This window comes from Schistocerca serialis, chromosome 10, assembly GCF_023864345.2.
Source record: "Schistocerca serialis cubense isolate TAMUIC-IGC-003099 chromosome 10, iqSchSeri2.2, whole genome shotgun sequence".
Taxonomy (NCBI): Eukaryota; Metazoa; Arthropoda; class Insecta; order Orthoptera; family Acrididae; genus Schistocerca; species Schistocerca serialis.
The window spans coordinates 119,235,138-119,254,492 of NC_064647.1; the positions used below are offsets into that span (position 1 = coordinate 119,235,138).

Here is a 19,355-nt window from a genome sequence, read left to right on the forward strand (position 1 = left end):
TTAGATGTGGTGGTGGCAAACAGACCCAGACGTTTCGACTCAGCGTAGAACAGCAATATACAAGCTCCAATCTGATGTGTGGCTAAAATTCTACATTGGTCAGATAGGCGGAGGATTCGAGATTAGGTACAAAGGCCACCTTGATGGTTTAGACTAGGAAACTTGAACAAATATACATTAGCAGTCCACACTGCAGAAGAAAACCATTCAGTGAGAAACACTGAGAGAAAATATTACAGTTAGTAAAAAAAGGAGCCACTGTGAATCTGTTAGAGCAAACAGAAATAAACACACAAAAAACGGTTGCCCTGACAATATCCTTGACGAGCAGACTCAGTTTGTAACACTCATTTCCTGTCAGACTTCCTGGAACTGTTTTCCACACTCCAATATAGACAATGTTTGTACACCTGTTGCATATCAAGTAAAATACCGTACAATATTGCATGTCTCTATCATAGCCAACATTATTTACGAAACTAAATATTAATAAATTTTATTATATTTCCATGATCACTCTTCAAATAGCACCTAAGGATATCACACACTTTGTTACCCACATTTATTTATCTATCGTTGTATGAAAGAAGTTTGCAACACTGTAATTATCTGCCTGTATTTAATGCCCTACAATTAATGTAAAGAACTTCTTCAGTTTAACACAAATATAATTTAGGCGTCCTTTATGAAAAAGCCATACCTTTGCCTCATTGTATCGCAGCGTCTTTGACACTCGTGTACTCTGTAAATTTGGAAATTTATAATAAGTTCTATGGGACCACACTGCTGACGTCATCGGTCCCTAAGCTTACACACTACTTAATCTAACTTACGCTGAAGACATCACACACACCCCTGCGCGAGGGAGGACTCGAACCTCCGACAAGGCGCTTCAGACCGCACGGATACCCCGCGCGGCTGTATTTTGTAAATTCTGTATTTGTTTTCATAGGTTTGAATCAAAACACGTGGTGCACATTGGAAATTCGTTTTGTGACTAAACTATATAATAGTTTTACGATGCAAACCGACGTATGTGATGGTGAAAATACGAACATCTTTGCATATATTTCGTTGGAAGAAAACTGCAAAAAACGAATGAGCCAGATGGGAATTTCACGTAAGTTGTATTCTAACACACATCTGTAGCACAACCATCTTTGCTACACGTATGTAATTGTATATTACCGTTTATCGTTGGCAGTTCGCCAGTAAACCGACGCATCGTTTGTTTTGACGAAAACACGGAAGCCGTCTGACGATTAATTGTGTCAAATCGAAACAGGTAACAGTACTTTTTGAATAACGTAACCTAAAACCAGTTTGTGGCATGTTGCTGTACGCCTCTAACAATTTATTTCATATAATAGCCACAGTCTCCAATTCTTTATTTGACAAAACTGCCCTAAACTTTCTGTTTGTTCGAAAATGAAAGCTTACAGTAAGTGTATATTACAAGATTTGACACACAACAGTGAGAAATTGACCATTAATGTATAAACATTAAAAGATGAGTCTTGTTTAGCGAGAAATGAAGAGATGTTTCTTGCGAATTTACAGGCCAGACAGGGAAAGAAATTAAAGGGCTGAGGAAGTTGCTGGCGTGGAAGGTGCGACTAAAGTGAGTTGGCAGTGTGTGGGGCATTAACTATGTGACAGCTGTGGGCGTGGCTGTGGGTACCCACCTCCTTTTCCTGAGAACGAGGCCTCCCACGCCGTTTCCACCCCCGCTGACTGGTACCGGGATGGTGGTTCCGCCCCCGCCGCCGCCGCCAGAAGACGACGAGGACGAGGTGGGCGTGGCAGACTGCTGCTGCGGCTTGGGCTGGAGGCTCACCTGCGACACGTCCGCCGCCGACGCTCCTCCAGCCGCCGCGTCGGGGGCGGCCGCCTCCGGCGCGGGGGCGGGGGTGGGGGCGGGGCCGAGCCTCTGCACGATCTCGGCCAGCATCTCCTCCATGCGGCCCACCTGCGCAGTGCCACACTGCTGCTCACTGTGCTCTGGTACGCCGGACGGTGGACAGTACAGGGCGTACAGTGTTACTTGGCTCCTAGCTGGGAGGGAACGACGGTAGTGGTGGGGAAGGCGCACTTCTGAAGCGGAACATTATGAAATAGTTTCGCGTTGTGCGACCTCGCACTGATGTCGGCTGTTTGCGACACATGGAAATTTTTGCCCGACAGGGACTCGTACCTGCATTTCTCGCTCATCACAAGCAGTCGGCCTAACCACTTCTGCATCCGATCGTACCTCCAGTACCGATCCAAACTTCCATATATCACATACGCACAACCTTTTCTATTTCTTTTTCGTAACTGGTTTGATGCGTCCCGCCACGAATTTCTCTTCTGCACCAACCTCTTCATCTCACAGTAGCACTTGCAACCCACATACTCAATTACTTGCTGAATGCATTCCAAGTTCCGTTTCCCTCTATAGATTTTACCCTCTACAGCTCCATATAACCATTCCGTTCTTCCTCCTTGTCAATTCCTCTCCTATTTTGCGTAGTACCTCTTAATTCCTTACCTTATCAGTCCACCTAATTTTCAATATCCTTCTGTAGCGTCACCTCTGAAAAGCTTCCATTCATTTCTTTTCCAGTCTTTCCGCAGTCCATGTTTCACTACCATACAATTGTTGTGCTCCAGACATACATTCTCAGAAATTTCTTCCTCACATTACGGCCTATATTTGATACTAGTACACTTCCCTTTGCCAGGGATTCCCTTTTTGCCAGTGCTGGTCATCTGTCATCGGTCCCTAAGCTTTCACACTAATTAATCTAAACTAACATACGCTAAGAACGACACACACACACACACACACACACACACACATACCCGTTGGATTACTCGAACCTCCGACGGGAGGAGCCGCGCGGACCATGACAAGGCGCCTCAGACCGCGCGGCTATCCAGCGCGGCAGATCTGCTTTCTATGTCCTCCCTTGTCCGTCCGCCATGTGTTATTTTGTTGCCTAGGTAGCAGAATTCTTGAACTTCATCTACTTCGTGATCACCAATACTGATGTTAAGCTCTTCGCTGTTCTCAATTACGCTACTTCTCATTAATTTCGTCCTTCTTTGATTTACTCTCAGTCCATATTCTGTACTCATTGGACTGTCGATTCCAGTCAGTAGATCCTGTAATTCTTCTTCACTTCCAGTGAGGATACAAATGTCATGAGCGAATCGTATCATTGACATCCTTTCTCCTTGAATTTTGATACCACACTTGAACATTTTATTTCCGTCATTGCTTCTTCGCGACATAAATTGAACAGTAGAGGTGAAAGAACACTCCCTGTCTTACACACGTTTTAATTCGAGCACCTCGTTCTCTTATTGTTCTCTCTTGGCTCTTGTACACAATGTATATTATCCGTCTTTCCCTGTAGCTTAGCGCTATTTTTCTTAGAATTTCGAACATCTTGCTCTATTTGACATTGTCGAACGCTTTCTCCAAGTCGACAAATCCTATAAACATGTCTCGATTTTTCTTTAGTCTTACTTCCATTATCAACTGCAACACCACAACTGCCTCGTCCTAACGCCAAACGTAACACCATCTAACAGCTACTTAATTTTCTTTTTCATTCTTGTGTATACTATTCTTGTCAGCAACTTGGATGCATGATCCGTTCAGCTGATTGTGCAATAATTCTGGCACTTGTAGGCCCTTGTAGTCTTCGGAATTGTGTGGATCTTGTTTTTCCGAAAGTCAGATAGTATATCACCAGACTCGTACATTCTATACACCAACATGAATAGTCGTTTTATTGCCACAACCCTTATGTTGGCACAATTAATGATTCCCCTACAGGGAGACAAGTCTTACATACTCATTTTAGGACATCTGGCCAACGATTCATCATCATTGATGGTTACATTGTACGTGTTTATGCACTGTCTGTATCATTACAATACATTCCTCTTTGGACACGTATTCAAGTCCGAATAGCATTGTATTGTGAAAATACACTGTATAAACGCATGCAATGTAACCACCAATGACGTATCCATGCCTCAACATGCTAAAATGACGATATGAGATATGTCTCCCTATGCGGGAATCACGAATTGTGCGAGCATAAAGGTTGTGACTTGCTAACATATGGCAACCTGGAGCGGTCCTGGAGGCTTTCTCGGACAGCCGGAGTGGTTAAGGCGACTGCTCCCGATAAATGGGAAATCTATGTTCGAGTCCGAGCTCGTCACAAATTTCATGTATCGCAAACAGCTGACATGATGCATAGTTGCAGAATGCGAAAATATTTCGTAATATTTACGATTGCTGTGATTACGGTGAAACTGCAGCACAAGGAACGATTTATTTTCGTGTGATTTATAAATCTTTTTTGTTATTCTTATTGTCATCTAAAAATTAGCTTCTTCTTCAAAAACACAGTGTATTTTACACAGTTTCACCTAATCAAGACGCTAATACAGGTGTAATTGCAAATGCAATAAGATCGTAAAAAGTGTATTATTAAACAAACCATTTAGGAAAAGTCAGGGATATACAAATAAACTTGTGGTTCCATAATTTACGTTATTATAAAACCATATTAATTGTTATTTCGTCAGCTATCGATGGCAATTAAACAAATTTACATTTTTACTGAAAAATGCAGTTAAGAAAGCTTCTGATGTTAATTAACTATATGGCAAAATACTCTCCAATTTCAGTGGCATGATTTGCCAAAAACATGTTTCGATAGCTCGAACCGTTTATCAGATATGAGGAGTGTTACGAATATTTCGGTTCCACTCCATTCTTTGTGGAAACGGTCGGAAGTGAGTGCACTACGAACGATCCATTATCTCGAGATAGATATATAGGTCTCGTCTCAGAAGATTAAGAAAAAATTGAATATATCTACGTTTCGAATGCAGCAAAGTACCGGAAGATTATAATCAAAGTGCAGCTAATCAGAGGTATCCAGTGTGGGTTGTAATTATCGTACGGCAGGGAAACTTGGTAGATATGCTAATGTATCGATGTGCAGAACCTATTTAACCGGAAAAAATTCGTTTCAGTTTTGCCCATCAGGTGCTAATCTACACTCCTGGAAATGGAAAAAAGAACACATTGACACCGGTGTGTCAGACCCACCATACTTGCTCCGGACACTGCGAGAGGGCTGTACAAGCAATGATCACACGCACGGCACAGCGGACACACCAGGAACCGCGGTGTTGGCCGTCGAATGGCGCTAGCTGCGCAGCATTTGTGCACCGCCGCCGTCAGTGTCAGCCAGTTTGCCGTGGCATACGGAGCTCCATCGCAGTCTTTAACATTGGTAGCATGCCGCGACAGCGTGGACGTGAACCGTATGTGCAGTTGACGGACTTTGAGCGAGGGCGTATAGTGGGCATGCGGGAGGCCGGGTGGACGTACCGCCGAATTGCTCAACACGTGGGGCGTGAGGTCTCCACAGTACATCGATGTTGTCGCCAGTGGTCAGCGGAAGGTGCACGTGCCCGTCGACCTGGGACCGGACCGCAGCGACGCACGAATGCACGCCAAGACCGTAGGATCCTACGCAGTGCCGTAGGGGACCGCACCGCCACTTCCCAGCAAATTAGGGACACTGTTGCTCTTGGGGTATCGGCGAGGATCATTCGCAACCGTCTCCATGAAGCTGGGCTACGGTCCCGCACACCGTTAGGCCGTCTTCCGCTCACGCCCCAACATCGTGCAGCCCGCCTGCAGTGGTGTCGCGACAGGCGTGAATGGAGGGACGAATGGAGACGTGTCGTCTTCAGCGATGAGAGTCGCTTCTGCCTTGGTGCCAATGATGGTCGTATGCGTGTTTGGCGCCGTGCAGGTGAGCGCCACAATCAGGACTGCATACGACCGAGGCACACAGGGCCAACACCCGGCATCATGGTGTGGGGAGCGATCTCCTACACTGGCCGTACACCACTGGTGATCGTCGAGGGGACACTGAATAGTGCACGGTACATCCAAACCGTCATCGAACCCATCGTTCTACCATTCCTAGACCGGCAAGGGAACTTGCTGTTCCAACAGGACAATGCACGTCCGCATGTATACCGTGCCACCCAACGTGCTCTAGAAGGTGTAAGTCAACTACCCTGGCCAGCAAGATCTCCGGATCTGTCCCCCATTGAGCATGTTTGGGACTGGATGAAGCGTCGTCTCACGCGGTCTGCACGTCCAGCACGAACGCTGGTCCAACTGAGGCGCCAGGTGGAAATGGCATGGCAAGCCGTTCCACAGGACTACATCCAGCATCTCTACGATCGTCTCCATGGGAGAATAGCAGCCTGCATTGCTGCGAAAGGTGGATATACACTGTACTAGTGCCGACATTGTGCATGCTCTGTTGCCTGTGTCTATGTGCCTGTGGTTCTGTCAGTGTGATCATGTGATGTATCTGACACCAGGAATGTGTCAATAAAGTTTCCCCTTCCTGGGACAATGAATTCACGGTGTTCTTATTTCAATTTCCAGGAGTGTAGTGCTGTATGCTGTTTATATGACGGTATGAAATCCATGGCGTCATTTCACGACTCATAATGTGAGTGAACAGTATGGCAATCGAGAAGAGAATCCTGGCGCTGTCAGTAAAACTGTTTGTGTGAACATCCGCAACTACAGTGCTCCAGTGAGAGAGTATCGCCGATTGAAAGGTCTGAGGAGAATCCCGATGTCATTCAATGGTTTATAGAAGATGATAGTGAAACTGAAAAGCTCGAGTGAGCTTGGTGTGGCACCTGGGAGAGGAAGGCGAGGCGTCCTGTCCCGATGGAAGTTAACAGACAAGGTCACTGTTGCTGTAACTGAGCATGGAGGATGTTCCTCGCTCGTGCAATGTCATGAGAACAGCCGAGTGCACGATCGACAGGACGGAACGTTTTGTGGTTTGTTTTACACTGGCACCCGTACAAGCTCCAGACAGCGCAGCAACTGAAACCTTAAAATCTTCAGCAACTTTCTAAATTTGCTCCTCGGTTGTTGGCACATATGGAAAAATGGAAATGATCGTATGGAATTGTTGGCTGGGAGGCCCCATTCGGGGGAGTTCGGCCGACGTATTGTAAGTCCTCTTTAGGTGACGCCACATCGGCGACTTGCGAGTCAATGATGATGAAAATGATAATGAAGGACACACAACCCAGTCCTCTCTCGGGAATCGAACCCGGGACCCCGCATGGTAGGCGGTCTGTGCTACGGCTACGCTACGGAGGCGGACGTTAGCACATATAAAAGCTGGGCAACATTCTATGGAGTGATGAACCACATTTCACGCTACATGGTGGAGTGCATACACAGAACGGCCGAATTTCGAGTACTGTTGAACCGCATGTTGTGCATGAAGAGTGTATGTGAGTGTGTGGTGTTGCTTCACGAGCACCTTTATACTCGGTCCGTTGTTCTTTGAAGAGAACACACCCAGAGGGTCTGTCAGGTGTGACGAGACGTCTGCGAGTTACCGAGAGCTCCTTGTACAACGTGTGATTCCTGCATTGGAAGAACGTAACTGTGTGGAAGTCACTGTTCTCTTGCAAGATGCGGCAACACCTCACGTCACTCGCCAAGTGAAAGATCTGCTTAATGCAGCCTCCAAAAAGCGTGTTACCTTTAAAGTTTTTTCCAAGATCTATGGTCTGCAATATCACCTGACCCGAATCCATGCGACTTTTGGCTGCGGGAGTATTTAAATGAATAACAGGGACACGTTCGGTCTCTACCTTATCTGAAGGCCAGTGAACAAGATCACATTGCTGAGAATCCACTGGAACTGCTGCGAGCAACTGATCACGTCATTTTATGGATGAAGCATCTGCTCATATTGAACGAAATGTGTAAGCGGCGTTTAATAATGAAATCAACTTGTTTGACCTTTTCTCCCCAAGTCTGTTCCTAATCCACTACATGTGTAAACAATTCTATACGTCTTTCTTGCACTCACATCGCCAGATTTGCACCTGGTGACCAAAATTAGATCTCATTTTTTTTCCAGCGTCAGTTGGTTCTGCGTTAATGCAGTAGAATATCTACAAAGTTTCTCTGCCATACTGTAGTTCCAGCTCGCGGGGGCCTCTTTGCGTAGGTGCATTTTATTTATAGACATCTTGTACAGTTCAACATCCACCGAAAGCTAAAAAATAGCGACCCCTATTTTTCACTGCAAAATATTTCAATTTCGCGCAGTACTTTACGTAACATACAAATAACACAATAACTATGAGCATTAGCGAAATAATAGGCAGCTGATCATGAACCTGACTAGCGAGGGTATGAGATGTGATACAATAGTTTTCTTTTGGAATGGAAATGGAAATGAAGTCCCATGCTTCTTGACAGAGCGTAGGGGAACGATGCGGGAGACCCAACATCGCCGTATTAGGCAAGGTCGTAATGGAGGTGGTTTGCCGTTGCCTTCCTCCGACCGTATTGGGGACGAATGAAAAATAGGTCACTACCTTACAACGAATTATTTACACTCACTTGTTACACAATGTTGAGGAGGCACTAAGAAATAGCAGCCATGAGAAACCAATAAAAGATAAAATTCACATCTGTAATGGTAAAACCATACAAATCATGCAGATCATTGTTACAGTGCACTTCAAAAATGTAACTAATGAATAGACATTGTTCCAATGTCTCGTAGGTTAAGGAAAGGTTAGGACGTGAGAGGGCAGTAATTGTCTATGAAGGATAGGTGCAGAAGAGTGAAAACAATATCACTAAAATTGCTGAAAACAATAAAAAAAATTAAAACAGTAACCTAGAAACAAGGGATTTAGTGACCATATGCTAATATGTAGACTTTTTTAAAACCAATGAATTATGCAAACAGTGAAATAATTTAAACTATATCATTTGTGAGTAAAACTAGGGGATTTAAAGCTAGGTCATTGTTTCAAATGATTAACTTCACAATGGAAGTGGGAGGAGTTTATCAGGTGAGGCAAACACTGTAGGTTAGGCATTTTAGGGAATGGTATGAATAGGTTTACGGTAACAATTGTTCTATTTGGAGTTTTTAAAGGTAAATTAGGCCACTATTGTTAATTATATGATTAACAATTGAAAAAGATTCTGTAAATGTGGAACCAAAAAATGTCAGATATGAGTCATTCTCAATTTGGATAGCCTTGTGGATCTATAAATTAGGTTTTGTAAGAAGTCTTACTCAATCTCGTCGTCTCTGATATCAGAAACAACTTTCTCAAATACATAAGTGAGGGTCAGAAGGCTCAATAGAACTTTGGGAGTGAGATGAAGCAATAATGCTTGGCGGCCAGTGGTTACAACTGGAAATAAGTCACAATAAAGATATTTGTTGATGAAACTCATTGTAAATAATCCATCACAATTTGAGAAGAACAGTGATGTCCATACCAACAACAATAGAAGAGAAAATATCTTCATTACCCATTATTAAAGCTGTCAGTGGCTCAGAAAGGACTCCAATATACAGTAACAAAAATTTTAGTTCATTTACCCAATAACATAAAATGCCTGACAGGTAGCAGAGCAAGTTTTAAATTTAACATACAGAATAATTTCTCCTGTCCATAGACAGTTTTCTGTTTAGAAACTGATAGCCTGTAAAAAAACACTACCATTTAAGTGTAGGTGCATGAGCCCTTTAAGTATAGCTGCATAAGCAGAAAGTAAAATTTAATGTGTTCATTAAGATTAACACTAATCATGTACTCATATAGACACCATCTTTCTGCTAAAAGAATCATTCAAATTCTCGAACTATGCAGCTAGAAGGAGAAGATATGAGAATCTGGGAATTTACTATTATTTAGTATTAACAGGGTTATTTCTGGGGTATAGCTGGTAACTGTTCATTTTTTTATTAATTATTGTTTTTTGCTTATTTAGCACAAACACATTAGGACCTTAATGCCCTTTCTTATGTCTGATCAGGAGAAACACAAAAATTGCATGTCACAATAATTATAATTTGCACTATTAATAAAAATAATAAACTGCAATAACAATAATAATAATCATAATAACACTAATAATGATGAAAACCAATGGAGGATTTAACAATGATATAATTAGTTAATACATGACAAACTCAACACTAATTATTTCCATTGTTAACAAAAGTAATAATTTGCTGTAATAATAATAATAGTAACAACCACAACAATAATAATAATAATACATGGAAATGCAGTGTGGCTAGGGCCTTCTGTCAGGTAGACCGTTCGCCTGGTACAAGTCTTTCGAGTTGACACCACTTCGGCGACTTGCGTGTCGATGGGGATAAAAGAATGATGATAAGGGCAACACAACACCCAGAAAATCTCCGACCCGGCCGGGAATCGAACCCCGGCCGTTAGGCATGACATTCCAGTAAAGGATGTTGTGTGCAACACTGGCTCGGTTTCAAATAATGCAGTACATGACCTAAGTTCATGGCCTGTAGGAAATAAACTAACGCTAAATCACAGTAAGACTCAGTTTTTACAGTTTCTAACACACAATTCGACAAAACCTGAAGTTTTAATTTCACAGAATGGGCATATGATTAGTGAAACTGCACAGTTCAAATTTCTAGGTGTTCAAATAGATAGTAAGCTGTCGTGGAAAGCTCACGTTCAGGAACATGTTCAAAGACTTAATACTGCCATTATTACTGTTCGAACGTTATCAGAAGTGAGTGATCGTTCGACAGGAAAATTAGTCTACTTTGTTTATTTTAATTCGCTTATGTCGTATGGTATTGTATTTTGTGGTAACTCTTCCCATTCAGGAGGATATTTTTGACTCAGAAACGGGAGGTTCGGGCAATAAGTGGTGTAAGTTTTCCAACCTCTTGTCGACCCCTGTTCACGAGTCTGGGTATTTTGACATTGGCCACTCAATATGTATATCCCTTACTGTCATTTCTTGTTAAAAATATGAGCTTATTCCCAAGAATAAGCAGCTTTCACTCGGTTCATACTCGGAAGAAATCAAACCTGCATTTGGATCGGACTTCCTTAACCCTTGTGCAAAAATGTGTGCAGTATGCTGCTGCATCCATTTTCAATAAGCTGCCACTCGAATTCAAAAATCTTAGCAGTAATCAACGCGCTTTCAAATCTAAACTGAAGAGTTTCCTCATGGGTCACTCCTTCTATTCTGTCGAGGAGTTCCTTGAAAAATTAAGCTGTTTCTTATTGCATTGTCGATTGCGTTTACTTAAAGTTATGGACTGACTTTTTCGGGTTCATAAAGATTTATTTTTATCTTTTATTACTTTTTTGTTGTAATTTCATGTACTGACAAGATCCATGACCTTGGAGATTCGCTCCTCAATTTGGTCCTATGGAACTTGGCGTGTAAATAAATAAATAAAAAATTGGTGTGGGGTGTGAGGGTTGGCTACAGTGAGCTGCATCAAGAGAGAGCTATTGTGATGAAAGTGGACCATTAGGTATTTTTTGAAGTTTGAAAGGATTTTAATTTCTATTACATTTTGAGGAATTTGTTCCAAAGTCAGATTCCTTATACAGAAAATGATTTAGAGAACATGATAGTCTTGAGTAGTGGAACAGAGTATTTTACTTTGTTGGGAATGAGTATTTTTTGCTGTATTTTTCAGACAGTAGTGTAAGGGTTGCAGATAAGTAGGAAGCAGTGCAATGATTGAGAAGACGATACAGCAGACACAGGATATGATAATCTCTACACTTATCAGCCTGTAGCCATGATAGTTCATCATAGACAGGAGTGGTATGGTCGAAATCATGTACATCATATATATGTTTTGCATTCAAGCATTCTTCGCCAGTTCGTGCTGACATGAGCTCTAATATGAAAGTTCATGGAAAACCACTTGAAGCTAATCATGTATGGAGAGTATTAATGACTCTGGAAGTTTCTCTTGAAGCTCAAGAGCAAATACTTTTTTATATATGCTTAGGCTAGGAAGGTAATTTTTCAATTGAAGAATAAGGTTTCCAGACAAAGGAATTTCGAGTCAGTGACATTAGGATAAAGGATTGGTGTTGAATAGCTGAATTAAGTGCATGGGTTTGGTAATGTCATTTCTATGCAGTGGTATATTTTTACTTCTGGGATGGGTGGGGTGCTAGTATTGAATCTTTTATGAGGATTGTTTCAAACTTACACTGACTCAAATGGAAAGTGTTACACCATGAGGACTTTCACCAAACGCCACCAAACGAATACCCCATATTTTCCATGCAAGTCGGATATGTTATTCATGTTTCACACATACTCATTTTTTTTTTTTTTTTTTTTTGCAGTACAGAGAAAACCCATTCCTACAAATGAAGAATGGTGTGATACATGATTACTATTGGGCTAGTCTAACGGTACTGGAAATATTCTGTAGGCAATTGTAGCACAACATGCTTAGAAAACATACACATGCAGCACATCGTCATCTTCCAGTTCTTGAGAAATGTGTAATGATTGGCATGAGGGACCTGGAGTAATTGTGCTGACACATCACACGAACAGTCGACCGTCGTGCAAAGACTGCAGATCGTTTGGGGGCAAGGTGAAGCAAGGACGACAGCATGGTAAGATCTCGTATGTGTCCACAAAGAAGAATTAAACCCTGTAGAAATTGTAGTATTGTTAGACTGACTCTGACAAATGTACAGACAACAACAACTGAGATATGGGCAAATGTTACAGGCCGAGTGTCAGCACGAACAGTTGGGAACAGACTCATGGGAACTGGGTTGACATATAGATTTGCTATGTGTCATTCACTGCTGACACCATTCTACAGACGACAGAGACAGGCATAGCGTAGAGTCAGGTTCAACTAGGACACTGAGTGGCAGTTTGTGGTGTTCAGTGATGAGTCTCGCTTCCATTTGCGGTGGTCAGATTGATGGCAACATGTCTGTAGACGACTAACAAAAGGTCACAGGAAGCAACGATTCTCGAGACCCATACCTCCATTGTTCCCAGGGTTCTTGGGTGGGAAATATGGGATACAACAAGAGGACTGACATGGTAGTTGTTGAACAGAAGCATAATTCTCGCCAATGTGTCAAGAATGGTGAATCCTGTTGTCATAGCGTCCATGAGGAGGGCATATAATGGCATATTCCGCAGGAAAATGCAAAACCCCGAAATATGATTCACACCACGAAAGCCCATCTGGTCCCTTGCGTTGTCCATAAAGCATGTCTGGAATGCAGTCCAGCCAGTCAGCAGCCAGCATTAATAAAACTCATACTGGACGTTGAAGGAAAACCTTAGTTCTTCATGAATACAAATCATACTCAACGTTGAAGAAGGACATCAGTTCTGAATAATTTAATACCAGCTATGTGACAAACACCTCCACAATGTTTAATAAATACTAATAATTATTGGACTGGTGTTTCATGGTATATCTATTTTCGTGTTCACCACTATATACTGTTTGTAACGTGCATAAGTGCAGATATTTCTGTTGGTGACCGAGGACAGTATAATGAACAACATTACATAAGTATTTACATCATTTTCAGACTAATAATTATAGCTATTACAAGTCATACGTTTTCAAGCTGATTAATACGTCCCACTATATGTCGCATGAGCAAGCCATTAATGTTTATTGTACCCTGGGAAGCAGGTCAGTTATTGAAGTGTGGACGTATGGTCTCAAAATGGGCAATCTATACTAACAGGCTGCAGCTGTTACAAGTGATATGTTTTCAAGTTGGTTAATACCTTGCACTACGTGTAGCAAGAACAAGCAATTGATGCTTATTATCCCCTGGGAAGAAGGTCAGATGTTGAAGTGTGGATACATGCTCACATAACGGGCAGTCTATACTAACAGGTGTAGTCCACTTAGTGGCGCAGAAAACATCAGATCATAAAGTTTGTAGCTTGTTTATGGGAAGACTGCTCAACACAGATTAAAAAAAACCAACACACCAATCTGTATAGATATTAACATAGCAAATACAAAACTATCTGCACTTATCCCTGTTACGTACCGTATCTAGCTTCATATATATGTTATGGAAGTCTAGGCACATCCAGAAGATTACATTGCAACATCCATTTAGAAAAAAATATTGTGAACAATTTACTCTCAGTAATGTGAAATACGAGTAATTACATGTATGGCCTGTTTACCGTGATGTGTTGTTGGGATCTGTTATCACTATTATGTAGGCAAGCAAAATTATTTTAATAATGCGCCATTTATGCAGTATGGTGCTGGTTGCATAGTATGTACAGCAAATGAGAATAAATAAGTTGTACATTATCTAAGTAAGAAATGAGAGAAAAAGTGGCTGCAACTATGTAAGTGACCGTGTATATCACAACTTTACCAGTTCAATTGGGCAATGTTTTTGTGTGCAGTACTAGCTTCCATTGCCAACCCTGATGGCTATCTGATGCAGTGCTTACCTTCTGGTGTAACCGCTGGACCTCGAGTTTGACGTCGACCTTGAAGTCCATGATGTTGGCCACGAGGTCCTTGTACTCTGCCGGAGGCAGCATGGCAGCCACCCCTGAGACGACGGGGTGAGGCGTGGGTGGGGGGTCGTTCAGCCTCTGCTCCACACTGCGGACCATGCCGCTGTCACACGACTCCACCTGCAAAGTGCCGACGTCACCAGCTCACGGTTCTCACTCAAGACACTGCTGTCACATGACAAAAGATATGGCTGTCACATGATACCACGTGTACAGCAACAACATCACCAACTCACAGTTGTCACTAATGATACCGCTGTCATATGACAAAAGATATGGCTGTCAAATGACATCACCTGTAAAGCAGCAACATCACCAGCTCACAGTTCTCACTAAAGATATTCCTTTCACATGACAAAAGATACGACCTGCAAAGCACTGCAATCTCCATCTCACATTTAGTGCTAAATGTGCCGCTGTCACATAACATTAGCAAAGACCCCATGCATCCCTGGCAAAACAGCCAAATTTGCACCCGAACACCCACATAACTTTACCTTTATGACCTTTAGACACAGATTTAGCAATAATTATGTATGTAGGTTTAATAATAATGAAAAACATTGGAACATATTGTCTAGTTAGATTTGATACCAGAACAACATGGGTTAAAGATTTAGCGCAGTGATTAAGAACGAAACATAAGACAGTCTATGATGTAGCATGTTTCAGAGTTCCTTTTATGGTACAATAATAGAAAATACGTAAGGCTACTTCCAGTGGTCTTATGACTTAAGATACTTCAGCGATGCAGATGACTTGTCTGTTTACGATGTTTCACTTTAGAAAATTGGAAATTTGTAGTGAGTTCCTATTGGACCAAACTGCTGAGGCCATCGACCCATAGGCTTACACACTACTTAATCTAACTTAAAATAACTTACGCTAAGGACAACACACACACCCATGCCCGAGGGAGGACTCGAACCTACCTCGCACAGCTTCAGTTTAGATAAATGATTCCCACAGTGGTCTATATCCACCTCCAGCGGTAGACTGCAACCTGAACCTGAGCAATATAGACGAAAAAAAAAGAATGGAGGTGCGTTGGGTGTAACTGGGGGTCCACGAGAGTGGATCTCATTTGGGCAAGTCGCTACAAAAATTCTGAATTCTCACAGAGATGATACTTGCTCACGTGCACATCATTGCACATATCATTGACTAAGATAGATGGTGGAACAAATCTCTATTTTAGATTTTCTGCCCGCAACATTCATCAATCTTTCTCTGAAGATCTTTTTTTTTTTTTTTTTTTTTTGGTCATCAGTCTACTGAATGGTTTGATGCGGCCCGCCACGAATTCCTTTCCTGTGCTAACCTCTTCATCTCAGAGTAGCACTTGCAACCTACGTCCTCAATTATTTGCTTGACGTATTCCAATCTCTGTCTTCCTCTACAGTTTTTGCCCTCTACAGCTCCCTCTAGTACCATGGAAGTCATTCCCTCATGTCTTAGCAGATGTCCTATCATCCTGTTCCTTCTCCTTATCAGTGTTTTCCACATATTCCTTTCCTCTCCGATTGTGTGTAGAACCTCCTCATTCCTTACCTTATCAGTCCACCTAATTTTCAACATTCGTCTATAGCACCACACCCCGAATGCTTCGATTTTCTTCTGTTCCCGTTTTCCCACAGTCCATGTTTCGCTACCATACAGTGCTGTACTCCAGACGTACAACCTCAGAAATTTCTTCCTCAAATTAAGGCCGGTATTTGATATTAGTAGACTTCTCTTGGCCAGAAATGCCTTTTTTGCCATAGCGAGTCTGCTTTTGATGTCCTTGCTCCGCCCGTCATTAGTTATTTTACTGCCTAGGTAGCAGAATTCCTTAATTTCATTGACTTCGTGACCAGCAATCCTGATGTTAAGTTTCTCGCTGTTCTCATTTCTACTACTTCTCATTACCTTCGTCTTTCTCTGATTTACTCTCAAACCATACTGTGTACTCATTAGACTGTTCATTCCGTTTAGCAGATCATTTAATTCTTCTTCACTTTCACTCAGGATAGCAATGTCATCAGCGAATCGTATCATTGATATCCTTTCACCTTGTATTTTAATTCCACTCCTGAACCTTTCTTTTATTTCCATCATTGCTTCCTCGATGTACAGATTGAAGAGTAGGGCGAAAGGCCTTGTCTTACACCCTTCTTAATACGAGCTCTTCGTTCTTGATCGTCCACTCTTATTATTCCCTCTTGGTTGTTGTATATATTGTATATGACCCGTCTCTCCCTATAGCTTACCCCTACGTTTCTCAGAATCTCGAAGAGCTTGCACCATTTTATATTGTCGAACGCTTTTTCTAGGTCGACAAATCCTATGAAAGTGTCTTGATTTTTCTTTTGCCTTGCTTCCATTATTAGCCGTAACGTCAGAATTGCGTTTCTCGTCCCTTTACTTTTCCTAAAGCCAAACTGATCGTCACCTAGCGCATTCTCAATTTTCTTTTCCATTCTTCTGTATATTATTCTTGTAAGCAGCTTCGATGCATGAGCTGTTAACCTGATTGTGCGATAATTCTCGCACTTGTCAGCTCTTGCCGTCTTCGGAGTTGTGTGGATGATGCTTTTCCGAAAGGCAGATGGTATATCGCCAGACTCATATATTCTACACACCAACGTGAATAGTCGTTTTGTTGCCAATTCCCCCGATGATTTTAGAAATTCTGATGAAATGTTATCTATCCCTTCTGCCTTATTTGATCGTAAGTCCTCCAAAGCCCTTTTAAATTCCGATTCTAATACTGGATCCCCTATCTCTTCTAAATCGACTCCTGTTTCTTCTTCTATCACATCAGACAAATCTTCACCCTCATAGAGGCTTTCAATGTATTCTTTCCGCCTATCTGCTCTCTCCTCTGCATTTAACAATGGAATTCCCGTTGCACTCTTAATGTTACTTACCACCGTTGCTTTTAATGTCACCAAAGGTTGTTTTGATTTTCCTGTATGCTGAGTCTGTCCTTCCGACAATCATATCTTTTTCGATGTCTTCACATTTTTCCTGCAGCCATTTCGTCTTAGCTTCCCTGCACTTCCTGTTTATTTCATTCCTCAGCGACTTGTATTTCTGTATTCCTGATTTTCCCGGAACATGTTTGTACTTCCTCCTTTCATCAATCAACTGAAGTATTTCTTCCGTTACCCATGGTTTCTTCGCAGCTACCTTCTTTGTACCTATGTTTTCCTTCCCAACTTCTGTGATGGCCCTTTTTAGAGATGTCCATTCCTCTTCAACTATACTGCCTACTGTGCTATTCCTTATTGCTGTATCTATAGCGTTAGAGAACTTCAAACGTATGTCGTCATTCCTTAGTACTTCCGTATCCCACTTCTTTGCGTATTGATTCTTCCTGACTAATGTCTCGAACTTCAGCCTACTCTTCATCACTATTGTATTGCCATCTGAGTCTATATCTGGTCCTGGGCACGTCTTACAATCCAGTATCTGATTTCGGAATCTGTGTCTGACCATGATGTAATCTAATTGAAATCTTCACGTATCTCCCGGCCTTTCCCAAGTATACCTCCTCCTCTTGTGATTCTTGAACAGGGAACAGGGTATTCGCTATTACTAGCTGAAACTTGTTACAGAACTCAATTAGTCTTTCTCCTCTTTCATTCCTTGTCCCAAGCCCATATTCCCCTGTAACCTTTTCTTCTACTCCTTCCCCTACAACTGCATTCCAGTCGCGCATGACTATTAGATTTTCGTCCCCCTTTACATACTGCATTACCCTTTCAATATCCTCATACACTTTCTCTATCTGTTCATCTTCAGCTTGCGACGTCGGCGTGTATACCTGAACTATCGTTGTCGGTGTTGGTCTGCTGTCGATTCTGATTAGAACAACCCGGTCACTGTACTGTTCACAGTAACACACCCTCTGCCCTACCTTCCTATTCATAACGAATCCTACACCTGTTGTACCATTTTCTGCTGCTGTTGATATTACCCGATACTCATCTGACCAGAAATCCTAGTCTTCCTTCCACTTCACTTCACTGACCCCTACTATATCTAGATTGAGCCTTTGCATTACCCTTTTCACATTTTCTAGTTTCCCTACAACGTTCAAGCTTCTGACATTCCGTGCCCCGACTCGTAGAACGTTATCATTTCGTTCATTATTCAATCTTTTTCTCATGGTAACCTCCCCCTTGGCAGTCCCCTCCCGGAGATCCGAATGGGGGACTATTCTGGAATCTTTTGCCAATGGAGAGATCATCATGACACTTCTCCAATTACAGGCCACATGTCCTGTGGATACACGTTACGTGTCTTTAATGCAGTGGTTTCCATTGCCTTCTGCATCCTCATGTCGTTGATCATTGCTGATTCTTCCGCCTTTAGGGGCAATTTCCTACCCATAGGACAAGAGAGTGCCCTGAACCTCTATCCGCTCCTCCGCCCTCTTTGACAAGGCCGTTGGCAGAATGAGGCTGACTTCTTATGCCGGAAGTCTTCGGCTGCCAATGCTGATTATTTATCTGAAGATAGCACACGATATCCTGGCGCTGCCAGTGATGAGTCAGGAACAGCTTCCTCTCTGAAGTAGAGATTTATTAATGTGTAACGTCACTTCGCAGTGGCTACACACACAAGTTTCTGTGTTACTTCGCTGAGTGGACCGAAGTCTGCAGACTTTTGTTGACGTCTATCGATCCAGAACCAGGGAGCCCTCGTTCATCCCTTTGTGAACAGACTACAGTTACCTAAAATGAATGTAGGGGAAAGAGTTGTCTGATGTGATTGAAGAAGGAACATGAATCGATTTAGAAGAGATAGGGGAGCCAGTACTAGAATCAGAATGTAAGAGAACTTTAAAGGACTTAAGATCAAATAAGGAAGAAGGGATCGATCGATAACATTCCTTCAGAATTTCTAAAAT

General features: G+C 42.2%; 1 protein-coding gene across 1 annotated transcript in view; it reads right to left on the reverse strand.

Moving 5' to 3' along the window:
* LOC126424586 (potassium voltage-gated channel protein eag-like) overlaps positions 1–19,355 on the reverse strand; it is a 215,855-nt gene that overhangs the window by 2,236 nt on the left and 194,264 nt on the right. The window contains exons 12-13 of the mRNA XM_050087328.1: positions 14,390–14,578; positions 1,686–1,969 (exon numbers count right to left, since the gene is read on the reverse strand). Coding sequence (XP_049943285.1) covers positions 1,686–1,969; positions 14,390–14,578 — 473 coding nt within the window. The remainder of the gene's footprint in view (positions 1–1,685; positions 1,970–14,389; positions 14,579–19,355) is intronic.